Source organism: Malurus melanocephalus, unplaced genomic scaffold, assembly GCF_030028575.1.
Source record: "Malurus melanocephalus ecotype Western Australia unplaced genomic scaffold, MMel_1.1 scaffold_135, whole genome shotgun sequence".
Lineage (NCBI taxonomy): Eukaryota > Metazoa > Chordata > Aves > Passeriformes > Maluridae > Malurus > Malurus melanocephalus.
Window position 1 is genome coordinate 1,368,283 of NW_026623367.1, and position 22,747 is coordinate 1,391,029.

The 22,747-nt window shown below is 39.6% G+C and overlaps 1 protein-coding gene across 1 annotated transcript in view; it reads right to left on the reverse strand.

Moving 5' to 3' along the window:
• MINDY4 (MINDY lysine 48 deubiquitinase 4) overlaps positions 1 to 22,747 on the reverse strand; it is a 65,143-nt gene that overhangs the window by 34,686 nt on the left and 7,710 nt on the right. The window contains exons 5-12 of the mRNA XM_057370887.1: positions 12,871 to 12,929; positions 12,432 to 12,541; positions 11,299 to 11,415; positions 8,857 to 8,945; positions 5,096 to 5,197; positions 3,528 to 3,591; positions 2,434 to 2,499; positions 2,091 to 2,158 (exon numbers count right to left, since the gene is read on the reverse strand). Coding sequence (XP_057226870.1) covers positions 2,091 to 2,158; positions 2,434 to 2,499; positions 3,528 to 3,591; positions 5,096 to 5,197; positions 8,857 to 8,945; positions 11,299 to 11,415; positions 12,432 to 12,541; positions 12,871 to 12,929 — 675 coding nt within the window. The remainder of the gene's footprint in view (positions 1 to 2,090; positions 2,159 to 2,433; positions 2,500 to 3,527; positions 3,592 to 5,095; positions 5,198 to 8,856; positions 8,946 to 11,298; positions 11,416 to 12,431; positions 12,542 to 12,870; positions 12,930 to 22,747) is intronic.

Consider the following 22,747-nt stretch of genomic DNA (forward strand, 5'->3'; position numbering starts at 1 on the left):
AAAAAAAAAAAAAAAAAAAAAAAAAAAAAAAAAAAAAAAAAAAAAGATAATTACACCCAAAATAGCAAAATCTAAGTGCAGTCAACTCCTCAACTAAGCTTAAATAAACTGTCCTTTTCAGTGGAGTATGCACAAAAATCAGAACAACTGAAAACTCCATGGAATTTTCTTTTGTAAAAAAACTGCTGATTTTCTGTTAAAAAAAACCTGGGAGGGAAGAATCCCAAGGAGATCTATGACTGGTTGAAAATCCCATGATCTAAACCAACTCTTATTTGTCTTCAGCTGTTCATCTAGAACTATGCCAGTTATGTCAATAATTGCTCACCACGCTGGTAACACTCCCTGAATGGTACATATTTCTTGAGGATATCAGCACTGAGTTATTTGTCTTGATATTTTTAATATCCTAAGAGAAGCAGGATAAAGCTAAATCGATTGCTGAAGATTACATAAACAAAAGCTGGTTTGCACTTCTAAAAAAAATCACGCAAAGGTCTAAAAATGCTTTTCATTGTGTTTAAAGGCAGAAAAATTCCTGTTTCTTGTAAACAAAATACAGGTACTGATGCAATGYCTTGCACAGCACAAGCTAGAGGAGTAAGAGCAGTTTAAAATAAAGTTGTGTGAGAAAATCATGAGAATTTCTCAAAACAGAACTGCACTTCAAAAACTGTTCTGATGTTCCTGACCAGAACTGYAAAAATATTGAGATGCTTTCCAAAACAAAGGGACATCAGAAGGAATTGTCATGTTCATTTAAGGCACAGCTCCCCCAAAATACAAACASAGATGATTGACTGGCCTTGGCATAATCCACCTGCCAGGAATTGGGTGGTGATGAGAGAGTATATCCTTGCTTATATTATTAAAGGATATTTATCATTTTATAGCAAGCAAAGCAGTGCAGACAGAACCAATAAAAACCTACCAAATGCCAAACATTACTTGCACAAATACTTTTACTAATCTGAACCTCTCTATCGTAACCAGCTCAGAAAAATGAGATTAAATAGCATTTGCTGTGAAATTATCACATAATTTGTGTTAAGAGTACAAAAGTGGAGCCAGGCCAACAGCTGTAGTGTTACTGTAAGCAAAAGAAAGGAAGGCATTACAATAAAATCAAACCCCCCAATCTGCAAACACTTGCTGGGCTCCCAGCAGGTGAGCAGCTGATTGTGTATCTCACATTTGGAACAAGTGGCTGTTTTTAGTCARGACAATGCAGAGCGGTAAGAAATAAAAGCTCACATAAATCAGACTCGTGCTGCTTTCCAGGGCAGCTGCTCCCTCCGTGTCACTTGTCACTTTTCCCTGCAAAAMACTCCTGGGGATTGTCACAAAAGGGGAATTTCCCAAAACCAAGGAAGCCTTTCTATTCTGACCCACTGACACTCACAGCATCACAGAAACACCTTCCATCTGTACAAAAGCACAATTAAATGTGCCTGGGCAAGCCTCAGTGAGTTTTTAAAGAGGTTATGATGACTTTGCATGAGTTACAGCTCAGAATATTCATGACAGCAATAAACTGAGACTTCATGTGTCACACATTACTTACAGCTACCTAAAAATGAGGTGCCTAATCCATTTTATTCCAGCTTTCCCTTATCATTATCACTGACAGAGAGACTGGGGTAGCAAAGGGAAGTTATTCCCCCCTCATGTGAGACAGATGCCTCAAGTATGTGACATAAATAATCCTCTAAATGGTCTTGGCTAAACTGTCAAGGCAGGGAGCACAGAAAAGCACCTCAGACGTGRTATCTAAAGTTTAGATGGAGTATTTGACATCAGATGTGGTGGACTGAGCACTGAAAGAGATAAAATAGATATACAGAGATAAAAATAGATAAAATAGATTAAATAGATAGAGATATATAAACACATTCACACACACAAGTGTTTGTATACAACAAGAAAAGCCAAGATCAGTGAGTAAATTTGCATAATTCYTCCAATTTATCAGAGTAAACACCATGACATATTTAAAAGCCCAGAGAATTAAGCACACCATGGATTTTCCCTCACTTTTCCCAACTCACTTTGCTTTGCAGTTTATGAAAAAAAGCTACAGAGGCACTCACAGGTTGATGGATCTCGATAAGATGACAGACACAGTCAGGAGGATGCACCCATAGGGACCAATTTCAAACTGGAAAAGAAAAGGACTGGTGTCATTTCGTTTGTTCTCTCTCTATATACATATATATGTATATATATTTTGCCCAACCCTAAAGAAATGCAAATAGAACTGAAAGCAGGAAGACTTTTTGTGATTTATGCTAAAACTGAATTTGTTGCTGTGTTTGTCAAATGTAAGACATGTCTATACAGCGCTTGAAATTGTTCAGAACACATTGAGATGATAAATACAGAAAGTCTGGCAGCTGGACCATAATTTGTTTAATTGTCTTCAAAGCACAGTACCTGGTGAATGTTCTGCTGAAGGAACACAATCAAATCCTCATATCTTGTGGCACTATGAAGTATCAGCTGGGAAGACATGAGAGAAGAAAGAAAAAGAAAAAAGGCACTTAAAAAAAAAGGCAACTCATTTTTATAACCTGAAAGTTGAAATCAAGTGGCCAAAACTTTCAAACTGACTGGAAAAATGTGAAATAATAAAATGCGAAATAAGGATCTAATGAAATGTACCTCTTAATTTGTTTGTCATTTGGCATTTAATTGAACTTCATATATTCAGAATTTTTCAATGCTGTTCCTTGATGTTTTTTTTTAAGTTTGTTGAACAGACCTTTTAATTCAATTTTAAGCATTGTTTCTGCAGTGACGAACMATTCCTAGAACAGAGGAATACTGCAGCTGCAGAGGAATTAGGATGGGCAAGAAGCTCAGGGGTTTGTACCAATATGGTGAGTCATTTATCATACTCAGTTTTCCTATTTAACATGAAACCCAGGAGAGCTCACAGATCCAGGCCTTTACTTCAATATGCTTTGCCTGTTTTTCTCTCTTCAGCTTTGGACACATCCATTCCCCCTTTTAGGAGGCCAAAATCATTTCCTGCAGCCACTAAAGCCTGGCTGGTAGCAGCATTGCCTGCAAAGCCACCTGAGAGCCTCAGATGGAARCCAGGCTGAAGTGAGAAGTGTTCTGCCATTTGGGGTTTCTGGAGGGGGAAAAAAGGGCAAAGATTCTGTGTGAGGCAAGAAGAAAATCGTGTCTTTTCATGCTCATGGTCAGCTGGAAGGGTTCATGTTAATTTTTACTGGGTATCATTAAAAGCAGTCCGTTTTTAGGCTTGGAAGGCAAATGGAACAAAAAAGGGACTTCAGAGAGCCCAACACTGGGACAACTCAGAGCCAGACAGGTTTCATTTACCTGGCAGATGTTATTTATTTCATTTATCTATGGGATTTTATTTCCCGTTGAGTTTTGGATCATAACTGATTTGAAATAACAGATTTCAAAACATTAGGAGAGCAATGGAAATCAGACCCATTTAAAATAGGGAAAGGAAGAAGGAGGATATGGAGAATGAGAGYCACACAGAGCCTTACAGTTTCTAGGATTCCATCTGCCTTGTATTTTCCTGTGGGAGTGAACTGCTGTCTTCCTGACGGCCTGAAGAGGATATTCAGACAAAACTCATGTTAAAAGGAACAAAATGACATTAAAGAGGAATCAATGTGTTAGATGAACTGAATAATGAGCCAAAGATTCACATTATTATTATTTTTTATGACCTTTTTTAGAAAAATATTTCTTGTAAATAAGTTCATATTGCCAATCAAATTTCCATCAATGAAGCACATAGTTGATCTGTGCTGTGCTCACAGTCTGTTTAATGTGAATTACAATTTCTCCACACAGAAAGTGGATAAATATAGGTTTAAGATGTTAATGACAGTTTTTGTTGAAAAATATTTTTGGAGCAATGACATTCAACCAAGCAGAAGAGCATATGTAAAATATCACAGAGGAAGCAGTTTTGGAGATGTAAAATATCATTTGAAATGTCTTTGAATTGGCTGCTTCTATTTCAGCTTTAAGGATTTCTGTGTCCCAAAGCCTCTCTGTTGTTTTTTAGCTGTACTAGTTACTTAAAAGAAATTAATCATGCCCACAAAACCTGAGTCACTTTAAAACATCCTTTAGATTCCAGTGCAGCCAAAACTTGGGATCTCAAAGTTGGGCGTTCTGTGTACAAGCAGCCTAATTGCATGGCATAAACTAAGCAGGCAGATACAGCAAAATTCCAGCCATAACAGAATATCCTGCAATACAGGGGCAGAATGCTGCATCTGGAAAAACAACTCACAGTGAAAAGATTTTGGAGGATTCCCACATTCAATTAAATCCACAGGATCTTTCACAGCAACTCCAAAGTGTTTTATCTACTCCAYCCCAGCTACTGGGGCAGCAGAAACTGCATTTTGCCTTTCTCCTTAGGCCATTTTAGGTGGCATAAATGCAGCTTTCAAGGTTTTCATGCTGCAAATGATGGACATTTGAGACAGACAGCAGTGTAAGAGTGATGCCTGATGATTTTTGCCTTCTCTTTTTATATACCCCTTTATATATTTTATATACCCTTTTAGACATTTTCTGTACTRTATATTCTTTGTACCCTTAGCCTATATTCTTGTAATTCTTGTAGCCTGATATTCTAACTTAGTTTTAGGGTTCTGCTGGGCAGAAAGACCAAACACCCTCAGTAAGGGGTCAATGTGCCCTATGCTTTTTCAAACTCGAGGTTTCAACCTTRGTTGAAGCCATTTCTCTGGAACMTATTAGGAAAACTGGGCTCTAACCTCATCCAGGGGGGAAATTCCTTAAAATAGGGGGACATYGCTTCATTTGTTAAGTTTCTTATTGGGGGATTTCAGACAGAAATGTTAATTTTTGAAATCTATAAAAATTGTATCCGTGTTATACACGAGGTGCATCCTCGGCATTTTCCACCTTGAYGAGCTGTGCACCCSGGATCCTATTAAATACYAAAAAAAAMCCTTTTTTCCCTTTAATTGTAAATAATTAAAATTAAACCATAATTAAAATTAAACCACAACTCTAAAACCAGCCAAAAAGGCCACAAGAGCAGCGTGGAAGGGTTTCTGGTACTCACAGCACCACGATGGCTTTCTCGTGGCTCCCCGCRCGCCACAGAACGTCAGCGAGAGCCAAGCACAGGCACTTGGTCCTGTGAGCTTCTGAGGGCTGGAGACAGCTGCAGTCCAGGAAAATAAAGCAGAGAGACAAGCAGCAAAACGTCAGAGCAAACAGTTTCAAGGCATGGTTTGTCCCTAAAAAAACAAAGCATTTTTAAAGAGCATTCAGGCTTTGTGATGATGWATAGCAGGGCTCAGGCAAGTTGCCTCAGAATATCAGCATTTAGGGGTCTCAGTTTTTCTACAGCTGAGGAAGAGACAACCTGGACAGTCAAAAATCCTGTGAGTTGAGAAGGGAGCTGGTATTGTCAGTGGGGAGCCATTTCAGTTGTAAATGGGCAGCTGAATCCATACTTTCTCTGAAAATTCAGCAGCTGAAGGGAAGAACTCTCAGTGTGCACTCTGAGACCGCTCAGCACCCAAAGAGCCCTCAACTGAAGTCACCACTGGGCTTTTTGGAACACTCTTTGAGGAGAAATCTCATTTTAGGCACTGAAGAAGGAACTTCGGGCCCTGAAGATGATCAAATCCAGTGAATGGAGCTGCAGGGAGAATAACTCTCCTTCCAGATGGTGCAGAACAAACCGGGCACCCTGGATGGGTTTCTTTGAAAATCAGAAGGAAAACAGGCACAGGAAGGAAGTGAATTCACCAAGATCAAGAGTTTACAGCTRTGTGCTGCTTTTTGGGGCACCTGGATGAGCTTATGTTGCTCCTAAAGATGGTTAAACTGCTGCTGAGGGCACTGAAGCAATTTTAAACTTTACAGACGATCTACGACACTGCTCTGGTCACAGAGGTGAATTTAAGAGATGAAATTCACAGCCTTGACTTCTAGGAGATCAACACTTAAATTGGTGTCTGAATTATAAGGAATGATTAAAATAAAATTATTTTTATCATTCAAAGCAACGGATGAAAATCAAGAGAGACTAAACAAGGTATGATCAACAGCAGGAAATGATTTTTCACAGATCTGTAATCACACTCTGATCTTCTAAAGGAAAGAGCTACTCTCTCACAATAGATATTTTTAATTGCTTGGACAAAAAAGCAGGCAAATATTTCAGGGAACAATATTGGCCAACAAAGGACAACAGAAGCTACTTCATCTCTAAACCCGGTGACAAAACTTTCATACTCTCCAACGGGACTGTTTCAYGTTTAAAATCTAATTTTTAGTTTCTCATGGCATTCATACTTGATTTCTTTCTGAAGTTTTTATTCCTTAACCCCTTTAAGCAAATCTACACCATAATGTTTTTTACCCACTACTAAAGTTTCTCCAAAGCCCCATCTGCAATAAAAACTGGGCTTGCATTTTTTTAAATAAGGTGTGCCCCAAAGTCAGGTCCTAAAACATTACAGAACTGGAAGGTTAAAAGTCAAACAAAATCGGAAAACTTGCAGATTTGAGAATAAAACCCAACGTCCATAAGCCTGAAGAAGTGGCCAGAAAATTCCATGCCCCTGGGAGGAACCTAACCAGAGTTTTCTCCAGTGGCTTCAAGAATTGCAGTCTTTGAAATTCAGATTTTATCAGTTTTTGAGCATTACCAGCATGGGAGATGATGACAAACCCTGTTCCCAGCATTGGAGTAAAAGATCTAATAATTCCAAAGACTAAACAAGAAACACCAAACATCAAAAAAATTAAACAGACTTTTAAGTTCAATGTCTGCCTTGAATATAATGTTCATTTAGGGGATGTTTCCCTCTCTGAAGGATGTGAGATATGGGAAATAATTGGTGAGAGTTTTCAAGTATAAAAAAAAGAAAAAAAAAAATCACAACTTTCTCTTATCTCTGCCTGGGTTATAAYACAGGCACCCAGAAATTTATGGGAATCACAGTGAATTTATGGTGTGAGAGAGGCAGCAGAGGAGGCAGAAGACATGATAATTATTTTGTGAATGTCGAAGGAGACATCATAATTATTTCTTGAATGTCGAAGAAGCCTGAAATCAAACACTTCCTGTGAAGTGGCTGCTAATTCGAAAATGCAGGTTAGAATTAAAAAGGGACATTCATCCTCTCATTTCCAGCTCTGAGATTTCCCTTTCCTCCTGCCTGCTGAACRTTTCTGCCCATGGCAAACTCAGCATGAGAAAAGTACGTTTGTCTCATGAATAAAAACCAAAAATCTCTTAAAACCATGTGAATAATAAGAGGGAAAAAACAGGAGAGACAAATACAGCCAAGTAAACAGGATGGGCTGGAACTGGCACGAGCTGGGACACACAGTTCAAACAACCTGGCCTCAATCCACTTATTTGGGTGCCACATAATTTTATTTCATTTATGATCCCTGAACCATGCTGCAAGAGGAAAATTAACAGCTCTATTTTCACTGAGGATGAYCTGAGACACAAAGGGACCAAGGAGCAGATGATCAAAGGCTGTCCTCAAAGCTGAAAGAAATTCTTGSTTTTCACAGCCACAAATAATTCTTCTGTGGAGATTCCTGACCATAAAACCTAAGCATGCACTGAGCTTCTTGCAAGGAAGTTTTTGAGGTTTTTCTTTTATGCAGAMAAGAGCCTTGAAAAGTCTGCCCTCATTATAATCTGAATTAGAATCCGAAAGTTTTTGCTGGATAATTTCTGTCAGTTCCCATCCTGGGTGCCAAAGACAAAGAATGATGTTCAACAGGTACCTTTTTCTTTCCAATATAGRTGAAAAACAATCCAAGAAATGAATTTACTTAAGTGCAAGCCAGACAACACTAAGGGAAATCAACAGAGACCACAGCATTTTCCTAAACAGGTCCAAGCATAGAAAAATGGGTATTTAAGCCCAAAATTTAATACAAGAGGAAGATTTTTATATTGTAAGGTAATGAAGTTAAAGAAAGATCTCAGCATGAAAGCTTCTCTTGGGACCAAATCAAGGTCAGACTAATTGAGGCCCCAAATAAGACACGGTGATGGCAGCACAAACCAGTKAAATCATTTTCCCCATTTAATATTTTAATGCTCCTGTAAGGCACAGAGAACTTTGTGGATTTTTTTCTTTTGCAATGGACTTCATTTCTTATTGAAAATGAAAGGCAAATACGTGAAAACTGGTAATAAAGTAATTTTTTGAGGCATTATTTGTCAGAAATTATTCAACAAGCCCTGCTCCTTTAGCAATGTGACAAGTACATTAATATAGTGGCAGTCCAAGCAATTTCCCTGTCAGCAGCAACACTTAACAAAACTCCTGTAAAGTGAGTAGAAAATACACAGAATATAAATTCAAATTCCATTAAGGAGTTTGAATGTGAATGATCAAACAGAGTTACAAGGAAAAAAAAAAAGAAATTAAAACTTTAATTTTTCACCCCCACTGAGATTCTCAAGTATCAAACACTGGATGGACTTCACGGTCTTTCAAACCTTGACAATTTTTTTACGTGAAATCAAATTTCTGTGAGGACCTCGAGGTTAAATAATTTTCAGTGGCCTCAATTTGAGCTGTTGGGTTTTTGTATAGGCTCTTGGGTTAATCACAAGCAATTAAGACAAATAATCACAAATAAGACAACAACTTCTACATTCCTACAGTGCAATGAGAAGTGAACATGAGTAAATCAGATGCTGCTTTCCTTCTCTCTGTCTTTGAGACAGAAAAGTTCAATCAGTTCAAACTCACAAGGCTCCTGAGGGGGCAGAAGAGAAATGATTTTTTTTTTTACTTCTGTAGGGAAAATTCCTGATGTCAGTCACTGACATACCGGGTGTCTTTGTTCCTGTTGCTGTCTGCAAAGATCAGCTGCTGCAGGACACAGGCTTGGACTGCAGCCAGAACTCCACAAGGGCCACCCTGGGGGAGAAAGGGGACACTCCATCAGTGAAAAAAGGGATGGATGTGGGGGAAAACCTCTGTGTGTCCCCACCCAGCATAAAACCATTCTTTCATCTTTCTCCTTCCAGCCATGCCCTTACAGTGCTCTCGGGGATTTTGTGTAAGACAAAGAAAATCAGTGTTTTTAATGTTTCTGTGGTTCCTATTTTTCCTGAAAAGACCTAGACATCTATAATGCCAAAAGGAACTTTTTTAAAATCTGTGATATGCAAACTAAAAATCTCCTGATCCCTGTTGAGCCACAGTTTAATTTTCAGAGAGAAATCTAATCTGAGTGTTTTCCAAGGAGCAGAAACAAGTCTTGCTGTTGTACCTCCTCTCAGCACCTCGAGTTCCCACCTTACTAAACAAAGATGATCTTCCCTTCTCCCCCTCTCTCACTGGGGGAGAGAAAGAAAACCAAGAAAATTGGAACCCTTAAAATGATTCATGTCCAGGGAAAAAAAAAAACACAATACCAAGAAATGCCATGTAAACTTGATGGAAAGTAGATTTATGGCTGGTTTGGATGCAGGACACAAGGAAAACACCACAGACAGCACAATGGCACCCATCAAATGTATCTCAAAACCCTGGAGAGGAAGGGAAAGGGCAGCATTGYTGTTTTTACACAATAATGTGATTGAAGGGATCAGTTCAGTTCTCAGGTTGTCCTAAGTGCAGCACCAAGGGAWCAGGACCTGCAGGTAAATGCAGTAYGGAACCCAGMAAACAAAGTCCCTGGAATTAGGAAATACCTTAGATACTGACAACTTCCCATTTCCAGTCCATATTAAACACACACTGCATCATCAGAATTACTCACATAACTGATGGGTGAATTGTCTTAAATGTATTAAGGAAAATAGCAATATTTTAAGAAATATATTTATTTAATAATTAATTTTAATAAATATATTTATTTTAATAGTCATAGGTTATTTTTATATAGGTGTTATTTTTATATACATAATTTAATGGTAATAATAGGTTATTTTAATAAAGGGGTTTATTTCAGTCCATCAGGGAAAGCCTCCCAGCCAAAAGTGAAATTTTAAGTTCTGTTCTAAATGGTTTTTCACAGCACCACAAAACTTAAGGTAAAAGATTACCAAACAACTGAATTCTGGAAGTGAGGAGGAAAAGTATTAATGAGCTGGAAGAGGTAAAATCTAAGCAAAACAGCATTCCTGTGGTGGAATTTATGGTGGGGAATGTAATGGTCAGTGAGTGGTTGGAGGTGATGAGATCTTCTCTCCAGCAGCAGGGGCAGCAAACGCCCCAGTGACATTTTCTGTGGGCCAGTGAGCACCACTGCCAAGTTCCCTTTGGGGTTTCAATTAACATTTAACATCTTCTTTTTCCGCTGGGTTCTCTAAGATAAGCAGCTTTCTTCTGAGCCAATCAGCCTAATGAAATATTTAMCCAGATGAGGTCAGTTAATTAAACACCTTAATGACGTGTTTATTAGGCATTGTCTTTGCCTCAAAGCCTTTCCTCCTCTCATTTCTCTACAATGCTCTGCTTCTCTCAGGCCAGATAAGGATTTTCTGCATTAGCACAGAGGCTTAATGAGTGTTTGGTGAAGAGAAGCACCAAAAATTTCCACGGATTTTGGGCTGGCCCAAGCTGTGGCACCATGGTTTTTTACCAGCTGTGGTACCACAGGGACCTGCTGGGTATTCCAGATGTGCCCACCTGGTGGATGCTGCCAGGGAACCGATGGGATTTGCTCCAGGGAGAAGTTGGCACTGTGAGGCTGCAGGATCAGTCACAGAAAGGTGGCTGCAAAGATGAGCCCACCAGCAGTGCCAGTGTCCAGGGACCCCTGTGCAAGGGGGGTTGTTCCTTTTGTTTTAGGGAAGAGCCTCATCCCCTGACCCAAATAACTTTAGGGGATAAAAATCTCTTTGTGATTTTCCAGGCAATTCTTGMCACATCTCATTTTGAGACAGATCAAGCTCCATCTTCAGTTTGTTAAACATTGCCTTCACTCATAYTTTTGTCTTGAACTCCACCCTGGCTTTTTGCTCTTTTATTCTTTCACCACCACCAGTTTCCTGCTGCAGTGGCTCCCTTTCCTCCCTGTGAATAATTCCCCACCACACACACCCACATTTACACACTTTCTGCAGCTCCTTCCAGTTTTCCTCCATCCACCTCAAGTCTCCCACCACAACTCGACACAGTGGAAWCACCCACTGGTAACAGGAGGAGAAAAGAAGGAGGAAAGCCTTTAGAAAACCTTTTTTTTTCACTGCTGAAACACAGCAAGCCTTTGTAAACTCAGTGTAAAAAGCAAAGGTCACTGTTAGGAAGGAATTTACAGTACCTTTTTCTGCACAATRCCGTATTTTAGCTGGGGGATGTTGTTAAATGTAAAACTCTGGATTTTCCATTCTTCGCTGAAGCAACAAAGACTAGAGCCAAACAGTAGATTTTTTAATTCCTATAAAAGAAAGAAAAAAAAATTCATTTTAAAAACAACTGCAAACCACAGYAATCTGCAGAAAAGGAGGAGTGTGGAAGGGTAATGACTAATTTTGTATAACCACCCTCTTCTGTTTTATCCATACTGTAAATAGCAACACCCCAATGAAAAGGAGCAATATTTTCCTTTTCCTGCCATATTCCTTCCACTCATAACRCTGGGAGCTGCTCAGCACTGGAAAATATTTATGTCTAATGTCTGGGGCAGAGTTTCCCATGAAAGCATCACAGAACATTGCCTGAAATTTAACAGCTGGAGGGGCAATGGTGACACGAGAGAGAAAAGGACCCTGTGGGGGACAACTTGGAGAAAGGAAGATTGTTTTGCCTCTCAGAGCTGCTAATATGAGATAAATGTTAATTAAATGCTTGATTGCTCTGTGTCAGATGGCACAAATCCAGAGCTTGGCCATGAACAGCTGCAGACCACAACCACTGCACCAGCCACACTGAATAAATTGCATTCATGCTGAAGCAGAGCTCAGGAAATAAAAAAATGCTACTCAGGGCTGGTAGAGTTACTCCAACCTCTGATGGAGAAATCAAATTGGAAGACACCCTCGTCATTTGGTCTGGGCTTTCTTCTCCTCTGTCTGAATGGGAAGGAAATTTAATAATTTCATCTCTGCTCAAAAATAGGGGAGATAAGCAATAGAGAAACTGTGACAGGGGAATACTAAACTTGTTCTAAATCACTGCCAGTTGAATGGACTGGAGAATAAACCCATGAAAAACTGACTAGAGGCATTAAGAAAATAATACAAGCTTCATTAATTAAATTATTACCTCTGCTTCAAGTGGGCTAATGCATGAGGGAATTTTTCTGAATTTAGGCATCCCCAAATTATGGTCACCTGGATAAAGAATTCACTCAGGAATACTGCACGTGCTTAAAACACAGCAACTCACTGCAGCTTTGGCTAAGGAAACTCAAATAAGAACCCCACACATCTTCTTGCATTTACCATGACTTACTTTTGCCAGAGAAATATCAATGGCCTTTGACACTATTTGAAGCATGTAGAGTGTTGAAAGATCTGGGGTCTTATTAACTTCTCCAGGTGTCTCTTCATCCTCAACATCAACTGAAAGAAAAGAAAATCACAGAATGTGGTGGATGGAAACTGCTCTCAGTGCCGGGGGGTCATCAGCTTGAAAATCAACACTTACTATCATTATAAAAAGGAAAATAAAGTTTTAGCCAGAAAGGACAGATAAAAATACACGAGCCAGCTTTTGTTTGATTACTTCTTAATGATTTCTTTGTCTTACCTAGAAGTTTAGAGCAAATGCAATTGTTCTGAAACAACTTAAGAGYTACAAAAGAAGCAACTCCTACGTATTTATTTGGCCACAGCTGCTCTGAACAATACAAAAGATGGCAAAAGCCAAACTGAAACTTGACATAACTCACCCAATTCTAGGACTTCTTTCATCTGGTCTTCTTTATAGCCCATGGATGTTGGAGACTTCCTACATGAAAATTAATCAGGAAATGAACGACTAAATGTTCTTTTTAAATGTGAGAAGTTGTTTGAATAAACAGTAAGAAATATGGAGCAATCCCACACAAGGATACAACTTTTGCRTGTGTATATAAATATATTTTTATATATATATTCAAAYGGTCTAAGAAATAAATGGTCTTAAAGCAAAGTCTTTTTCATTGGAAGAAAGCTCAGCACTGGAAGGAGTTCATCAGGACAAGCAGCCAGCATGGAACAATGCCCTTTGTTTGATTTGGGATTTCAGTCCTGTTCCAACACTATTTTCATGTCATTTGTGTGATATGATGGATCAGGTCATAAAATAAAATCTACATCCCTGACAGAAATCAGGATAAGATTCAAATTAGTCACTAAACTACTCGTAATATCCAAATAATAAAAGTGTAAATAGGTCTYAGACTGGCTTCTTTACCAGGGTTATTTTTAATTGTTCAACTCCTCTCATGATTTGTGTATTACACAATTAAAAGGTTAAAATTCATATGAATAACTACCAAAAGGACTAAGCATTTAAACTTGGCTGTGAAGCCAGAGGTAGAACRCTAGATTTTTGGACATGAGATGGGTTTTGTTCTTCTTGTTGAATTCACACCAGAACAAATTCAGAATCAAGGAAAAGTTCTGAATAACTATTTCTAAAAATGGCAAAAACTGACTTCCCACCCCCCCAAAAAAATGCAACACTGTATCATTGGCCTTTTCTTTGGAAAAGAGGTATTGCACTGACAATCCTTTCAAAAATAGTATGGAATAATTTCCTCAGCAACATTCTTCGTATGCACGATATTACAGCAACAACTGCTGTCATGTCACATACTTTCCATGAGCTTAATTTCCTTTTCAGACTATGAAAGACCCATAAAACCAGAACACAGATGTATCCCACTCAGGATTTGCCCAGTTTAAAGGCATTTTGGCAGCTTTCTCACTGGTAGTATTTGATAGTATAAGAACAGAAACAATTTTCTTTTTGTCTATAAATAAGTTGAAGGCAATGAAACGTGGGTGGCCCTAATTCAGGACAGACAGAATGGAAATGAATCACCCACGTTCTAGGAACTCCAGGTAAAAATAAATGGGAAGCTCAGCAGGTCAATAAAAATGAGAGCACTGGGRGCAGATTTGTAGATTGGCATAAGCAGCACTGAGCTCCCACTGCTCGTAACAGAATTTTTATGTGATATGGAATTTAATACTTGGTTGTGGTGTATTTTATAACAGTCAGATCTTCCCTTGCTGTTTCCTAACACTGAATTTCTGCTGAGATTCCCTTCCCATAGCTACTTGCTGCTGTTTTCATCTCTGCTGGTCACCGAAAGGGTCTTAATGACAATAAATTTACCCATAAACATTTTCCAGCCAAGTCATGTCACTTCGGCATAACCAAGAGCCACATTTTGGTTTGGTCTGAGATTGAACACTGTTCTCTTTTCTTTCCTGGTGTTTCTCCCCAGTCAACCCATTTCTATCTATTTTTGCAGGAGTATTTAACACCTTCCAAGGCCAGTCTGGACAGGACTTGGAGCAGCCTGGGATAGTGGAAGGTGTCCCTGCCCATGGAAGGATGATCTTTCAGGTCCTTTTCAACAAAACCCCTCTGTGATTCTGTGATTCAGACATTTAATGCAGCACTGCAGGCTCCATTTACAAATGCAAATACAGCCACCCAAAGTACAATTCACATATGGCTCAGCTGGCACCAGTTTTTGCAGTGTTCATTCCCTCTGGAAAAGTCTAAAAGATGTTGGCTCCACACCCATTCCAGGAAGAACCGAGCCTGGGATGCAAAGCACTCCAAATTCTCAAGGCTGAGAATTCCCATCAAGCTGAGGAAAGCGCTGACATCCCAAGATTAATGTTGGGTGTTTTCTGCTTAAGTGGGGTATTTTTGCAGGTGGAGGTTCCCCTCCTTGAGGGGAACTCATGTTTCTCAAAACAGCCAGGACATTTAYTGCAATTTCCATTTCAGCCGAGGGCTGCTGTTCCAGGAAAATTTATTGTAGGAGTAAAAGTGCTCCATTGGAATACTTAGGGAAGGGGGAAGTCATCCATCATGGCAGGAAAATGGGACAGGAAGAAAATATGCCTCATTCTAAACATACTATACAGTACTTTCTCTAAATATTTGAACATTCCTATCTGGCCTTCGAGCATTGTAGAAAAATGGATTTACACAGCAGAGCTGAAGTCACAGAGAAGGAGCTCCTTGACACAATAATGGATGTGCATTCCATAATTTCCTATTTACACCAACACTCACAAAGGTCAAATAAACAGAAGGGCTTAAAAATTAAACATCAATGGCTTTAGGGTGACTRTGGCTATAAAACTCATTTTCCCTGCCTGAATACATCAGCTTTTCTATTGGATGTAAAATATACAGACATATCCAATATTCTTGGTATASTGAGTGAACCTGACTAGATAATTAAAAATGAACCCCTATTACTATTTGCAAAAGGGTAGAAAAGGCCATTCTATGAGATGCAGCTTGTCCCTGCTTTGGGGCACAATTACAAAACCAGAATTATTAAAAGCAATTGCAAAGATGCAAAGGACACAACCATAATCAATGCCAGGCAATATTTTTCTGGGGGAAAGAGGCCTTGTCATGAGGATTTAATATAAATTCTTGGCAAATCTGGCTGACAAAGGTAACAGAGGCTCACACACTTATTTTCTCCAAATTTCATTTTTAGTGAAGACCTGCATCTGATCTGATTTACACATCTGCAAGATGAAAAATTAACTTATGTACAGATGACAGATGTATTGATGAACACTGACAGATAGAAAACAGATATAAAACTGAAAACTTGTCATTGAGAGGGTCATTTCTAATAGAAGTGGTCATCCCAATAGAAATAGATTCTCTCACACATGAGTAKGCATTTGTCCTGCTGAATTTTATTAACCATAGTGACAACTAGAAATCTTTGTTGAGAATGTTGGGATATAAAAGAATAATTATTATAATCATAGGCTGAGCTACAAAATGGTTTGAAGTGCCTGATGAGTTGGGCTCACCTGAGCACAAAGCTCATCCATAGGCTATAACTGAATATTTATCTCCAGCTATCAGAATTCTAATGAAAGTGGAGCTTCTTTGTCCCTACTGTTCTCTACCAGAGAATCTGGAGTGTGAAATCACCGTTATGCTCAGCAACCAAAAACCGCTGAGCAAAATAAACAAGAATCAGGAAATCTTTTAAAAGGGAGATAACATTCTGTTAAATAAAAATGCACAGCAGCTAAAAGATACAGAAAAAGGTTCCCAGATTTTGACACTCAATCAATTCACACCAGTGGGGGTGAATCCAACCCTCTGCTCTCTTTATCATCCATAAAGTGTCCATTTAGCCTGGTTTGGACCTCCAAATTCCAGGCCATTTTCTCTTAAGGATGGGAATATTTGTGGCCTTCCACTTCCTGCCAGAAACCTCAGATTTTTAACAGCCCAAACCACTGTAACCTGACAGGTATTAACAGTACAACAGATTTTCCTGAAAGCTAATATCAACTGTTAAATTGGACAATAAAAGCTTACACTGGGRATGGGATATTCTCTTACCTCATCTTATTATAAAAAAAAAGGTGAATTGAAAAAACAGGCTCCTGGTGAGCCCAAATACTGTAGAGATTTTATCTCCTGGTAAAGTAATCTTATGGATAAATAGGGGTAAAAAAATTCCTTGTACTACCTGCACACATCTGATTTTCTTTAAGGAGCAAGTAATTCCACAGAGTCATGGAACATTTGAGTTGGAAGACACCTCAGTGACCACCTCATGCAAATTCTGAATTGACTGACTGCATTTCAGGCAAAGGGCCGGACCTCTCCAGATTCACCTCCTTTCCAAAAATAAAGAAATTGTACCAAAGCGATTTGTCATTTCCAGTAATTGCAAAGTGCCTCTTCCTATGGAGTGCTGGAAAAATACTAAAAGGGCAAATGGCAGCCCCACAGATGTTACACCACGGGCCCTGGTGCCATAAATCCATTGGCACTGCACAAAAGTCACAATAGTTTACAACTTTTATTTTAGGCCCTTTTTTCCGGTCCAAGCATTATTTTGTARAAGGTGTTACGCAACTCCAGGCACTCGAAGGTTCTCACTCCTGATTTGGCAGCCACAACCTCTCTCCTTTTTCATCCATGGGTGAGTTAAACCCATATTCCCCAAGGATGAGCCCSTTTTGTTGGACAGACAAAACTCCTACAACTCTGCTGCTGGTTGCAGGAGTCAAACCAGGACTGAATAAGGGGTTAGAACCCCTCCAGGAGGGCTTGGTTCCTCTCTCCAGGAAGGTGTTGCTGCACTATTCCCACTTTTCCTGCCTCCAAAACCACCCCAAAGTGCTGGGGGAAGCTGGGGGAGATGCAAAGCGTGGCTGGAGGACACGGCACAGATCCCAGACAAAGGTGGAAGGAAATGTACCAACGCAATTCACTCCTGAGTAATTTACTGAGTAATTTACTGAGCAATTTACTGAGTAATTTACTCCTGGGCTGCTCCTTTCCTTACTCCTGCCCCACGCTCCTTTCCGTGCTTTCGTCTGAAGCGCCGCGCTCTGACTAAACTCCCGCTTCCTGGAAATGCCACCAGTGCATCCTCTTCCTCTCCCAGTGGGAAAAATGGGATTAATTCCTCAGGCATTGCTCACACACACACTGAGAATCCTGGAATAACCTGGGGTTTCTGGTGGGTTTTAAACAAGATCAATATAATGTCATATATATATATATATATATATATATATATATATATATAATAATCAATATAACGGCATGGCCATGTGAGCTCAGACCTCATCCCACAGAATAAGACATCCAGGTGGTGAAGACTTTCAGGATCTGCTCAGCACCTCCCAGGATCTAGGTTTATCACTCACAAAATTGCCAGGAATTATTTCAGACAAAGCCAGCTGATCCCACAGACCGATTTTGTAGGTAACACTGAAATACTGCAGCCCACCAGGCAAACAATACAGAACATTCCTAAAAAACCTCTTTTTACACCAAAATGCACTGTATGAAAGATCAGAGTCAACTAAAAGTGCTGGGTAAATAATGTACATTACATAACTTTGTTGGAACTACTTTTCCTTTGAGTTGGAAATTCAATTTTATTTTTTTTAAAAAATCATATTAAACCTGGAATGTTGATTAGTATCCCTTATGAAATGAGACACTGACATATTTAACTTCAACAGGCACAGAATTTTCCTATTTCAGTGGGTCAAGAAATTATCACCAGTGCAGTCCAGAAATCTCCTGGCTTATGGTGCTCTGCTTTGCTGCTCACACTGACTGAGAGAACATCAAATCCTGCTCAGGATTTGCCCAGAAACTCCTGGCTAATGTTCTCTGCCAACCACCTGATACACATCAGCACAGATTGTGGCTGGGGATGATGCAGGATTAAAAGATATGAGGAAATCTTCACAGTTTCAGGCACTCAACTATCTATAATTACCAGGTATTGGCTTGGTCCTCACATGGAAAATTTGCTTTTTAACTTCTCTTAATAACAGAGAGCATGAATACCCACCTTTTAATGYCCATCTTTTATTCTATTTAATAAAATATTATTTTCAAAGCATTATGGCACTTACAATATTTATACAATAACACTTTGAGAGTGTCATATCTAAAAGAATATAAAACCAAAACAGCTACACAACCCTGAATATRTTTTTAAATTACTTAAGGGATTTCTCTGAAGATCTGTACTTTTTCTCTCTAGGGATTTCCTATTTCTACAAAAAAGGTTTTGGGGTCTTATTTTTTTKGGAACATATGAAAGAGAAAAAGCAGAATTTTTAGTAACACTATGGGTTCACCTGTACTGTGATTTTATAATGCTGAGGGCTGGACCAGGAGCAGAAGATGACAATTCTTGCCCTCTTATTTGGGAGCGTCACAGTARGACCAAGTTGGAGCAGTCCTTAAATTCATAAAAAAATATAAAACAAACCAATAAATCCTGACAGAAAAAAAAAMCCCAAAAGTAAAAGTTCAGAGCAGGAAACACAAAAATACTTAGCAGACAGTACAAGCTTCAGACAAAAATTGCCTAAAGGAACATGAAAAATATTTGGAGTATTTTAACAGAGGTGAATATGTAGCAAGGAACAGAAACACCAGTTGAAAATCAACTTCAGCTGTGGATAACAGGGAAAAAATTGCAAATGCAAGGTAAGTACAACAAAAAAAATTCCTTTTTCTAAGGACTGCTAGAAACTGGAATGCATTATCAGGGGAGAGGTGTCACTTGARTCATTTARGACTGGAGCAGACAAARCCTGGAAAAAGSATCACAGYAAAAATAAATATATATAGCAATGATTAAACTGCCATAGAAAGAAATGACCTTAAAAGGTCTTTTCCATCTGCAATTTCTAAGATTTTATGAAATATGAGTAATGYTCCACTTTGGTGTCTGTGGCAATTTCCTAACCCAACCCTATCCGTGTCAGAATGCAGGGCACTGCTGGCAAAAGGATTATTACAAAATAATGAGGGATATTTTGGGAATGGGAAGCACTGAGCAGTGCCCAGCTGAGGTGAACTCAGCTGAGAGACCATGGCAGGAAGAGAAACCCTGGCTCAAACAGAAACTCTGGCTCTGAGCTCACTGGCACCTTCCTGGCAGTGGAGACAAAGCGCATCGGAGACACTCAGCTTTTGGGTGGAAAAAGCCAAATTCCAGAGCCATAAACCAATGCCTGCTGCCTGAAATATCCCTCTGCACTGGCAGGATGCTGGCAGGGAACAGCAGCTCCCAGCCAGGCTGCAGCCAGCACTGGTGGCCAGCACAAGGGGCAAAGCCGGCGCAATGGGGGACGGATAAATCAGGTGATTGCTCACAATGGAAGGATGAGTGCAGAATCAATTATCCTCCCTGCTCCTGGAACTGCACAGATCCCTGCCCTGGACAATGGGATTCACTGCTGCATCCCTCTGCTCACTAATGGCAGCAGGAAATTTTGGCTCTGACGTCATGACACTCCCAAATCCTTGTGCTTTTGTGACTTCGAGCAATTCCCTTTGAGCTCCTAGGAAATACCCTTAATTTCAGGTCCTGATTGAAAAGCCGTTTAGTTCCCTTGGTCCAGTTTTAAACTTTTTTTTTKCTCATTTCAGTGCTCTGACTCTATGCTGTTTTTCTTGGAACTGGGGGAAGGAAATTGGTYGGTTTCATCCGTGAAAAACAGAATTTCAAGCCCCACATCTTCTCTTTCTTCTTCTTAACAATCAGAAGTGAAATGGAGCTGCACAGATCAAACCTGCCCATCTAACTCAGCAAAAGGTGGTTCCACCCCACTGCACAGCTCTGATTTACTCATCTAGAAATTATTTATTTAGCTCACAACTGCAGGGTTTCCACAACATTGCCACATTTTGCTCTGATAGACTTGAGGGAATATGGAAACTTGAGGGTATATAGAGCACTTCAAGTCCAGGGGTGCAGCAACAATAACTGCAGCACGTCTCTGTAGTCAAGAAAAAAGAATTGTTTCGCAACTGCTCTGAAGTGGGTTTTTCTCGCCTTTCCCCAATTTTGTTTGCTCAGGCTGTGAAATGGGGAAATCTTGACCTTTCAACCCCRTGTGACCTACCCTGAAAAAGAAATCATTATTCATCACATTTATTTTCTGGAAAAGCAATAGAAAGTCTTTATTGCAAGGCCGGGCATCAATTTCAACACCCCTTTTWAATTTTTTTTTTTAATTTCTAAAGGTCATGAATTCCATTCCACTCATTCTTTACTCTGTGTGCTGGGGATAGTAAGAAATATCCCCTTCCTGAAGGGGACTCAGCACTAAGGAGAATCACAGAATTATTTAGGAGGTCAGCTGGTCCAGCCCTACCTCAAAACACTAAAGAAGGCATTCTTTAATTCCTTGCTGCCATTCAGGACTCTACTCGGGATAAAATGCTCAGGAAAGTCTTTAATAATTTGTTCCCCATGCCCTGAGTATGTTCCTCCAACACTGCCTGTCCCAAGTTCCTGCAGATCTTAAGAAACTACAGATACAGCAATTTTTAGTTGTAGTTTTTAACTGGGTGCTTTTAAATTTAAGCTTTTATTTGCTTACAAATGTCTAAATAATAAAAAAAGAAGTAGCGAATAAACCACATTTTACTTGGCCTTGCACAGAGCTGAGAAGAGCAGGGACTCAATAAAAAAAAGGGGAATACTCCTTTGAAAATGAACCACAAAGAGTGTCAAAATGACCTGCAAGGGGTTTCAAATTCTCCACTGAAGGGGCACTGAGACATAAACGAAATTTTTAATTTGTCAAGTAAAATAAAATTGCTGAGAAGGAGCATGGAGGAATTGCTGACATAACTCTGTATAAACGTGTGTGCACTGTTTGTAAAGCATCACCACATCCCAGAATTTAAAGCCTGGCTACAAACTGGACGGAGAATCCCGTTTTTACAAGGCATTGCATGGAAAAGACAAGGGGCCATGGGTACAAATCACTCCTGGGGATATTCCAGTTGGACACAAGAGGAAAATTTTTCATGAGAACAATCAGCAATTGGAACAATCCCCCCAGGGAAAAGTGCTGGATTCCCAAACACTGGGCACTTTTAAGATTTGACTGGACAGGGTGATCCTTGAGGTCCTTTCTGGCCTGCTGTTTTGGGGTTTTGTGAATAGAGAAATTATACTGGTTGCTGTGTGCTCACAGCTGAGGATAAATGAAGATTTGCTGCCACCTACATACTGCTTTCCTCATGAATTATTTTAAAAAAAAAAAAAAAAAATAAAAAAAAAAATTAAAAAAAAAAAAAAAAACCAAAAAAATAACCAACCTGTAGAATCCGGATAGACATGTAAACGACAGCATGCTATACTTTGTTTATGAAATAATCCCTCATGACATGGCCAAAAAAACCACAATCATGACATACAGAATCATCACTAACCCCTGTAATTTCTTTCTTTAAAAGGTGTGAGTCAAAATGTTGTGTATCTGCATTTCCCCAGGATATTTTGATAGCCAGGTATTCTTTTAAAGCATGGCAGCATTTTTACTTCCATTTTTTTCTCAGATGTATGCACAGGATGCCTGCAACCTGTAGGTTAGACAGCACTTTTGGCATGGGAGAGAAAAGAATTAAAAAGTAAAGCGAATGGGAGGAAAAATATGATTTCTTTAGTTTTTTTTATGGGAAACAAAACCAGAATTGCAGATGCTGTGAATTGAACAGCTGTGGTTACTCCTACAGAGGTTTTCAGCTGCTCACCTAAATACTTGGATTAATATTTATGGCAGGTAGCAGAGAATGGAAGGGGATCCAGACAAATGTCTGCTCTCACAATGTAATTTTTCATTCCTTAAAATGCTCCCAAACCCTGCAGGATCTGGCTGAAGGGAAATAAAAGCCTTGCAGACCTTTTATTGTGRATGTTTATTGGGTGTCTGTTCCTTCCCCCAAATTCCAGGAGGCTCAGCWGCCGCGCTGGATCCCGGGGGCGCTTTCAGGAGCTCAGCACAGACTTAAACWCGGCAGGAATGAGTAAATGTTCCTCTGGAAACAGGCTCTGCTTAGCAAAGGGCTCCCTCTCCTGCTCCTGCTGAAACCAAACAGGCTGTGCAGAAAGGGAATTGTGTGAATGCTGCTCGGCAGGGATGGAGCACAGGGTGGCAGTACACGGCAGAGAGAGGACAGAGGGACACCCCCCCTCCAGCCCAGCTTGTGCCTTTYAGCTCTTGCTGACAAAGGTTGAGAGGTGTCAGTGTCCAAAAACACCTGAATGAATC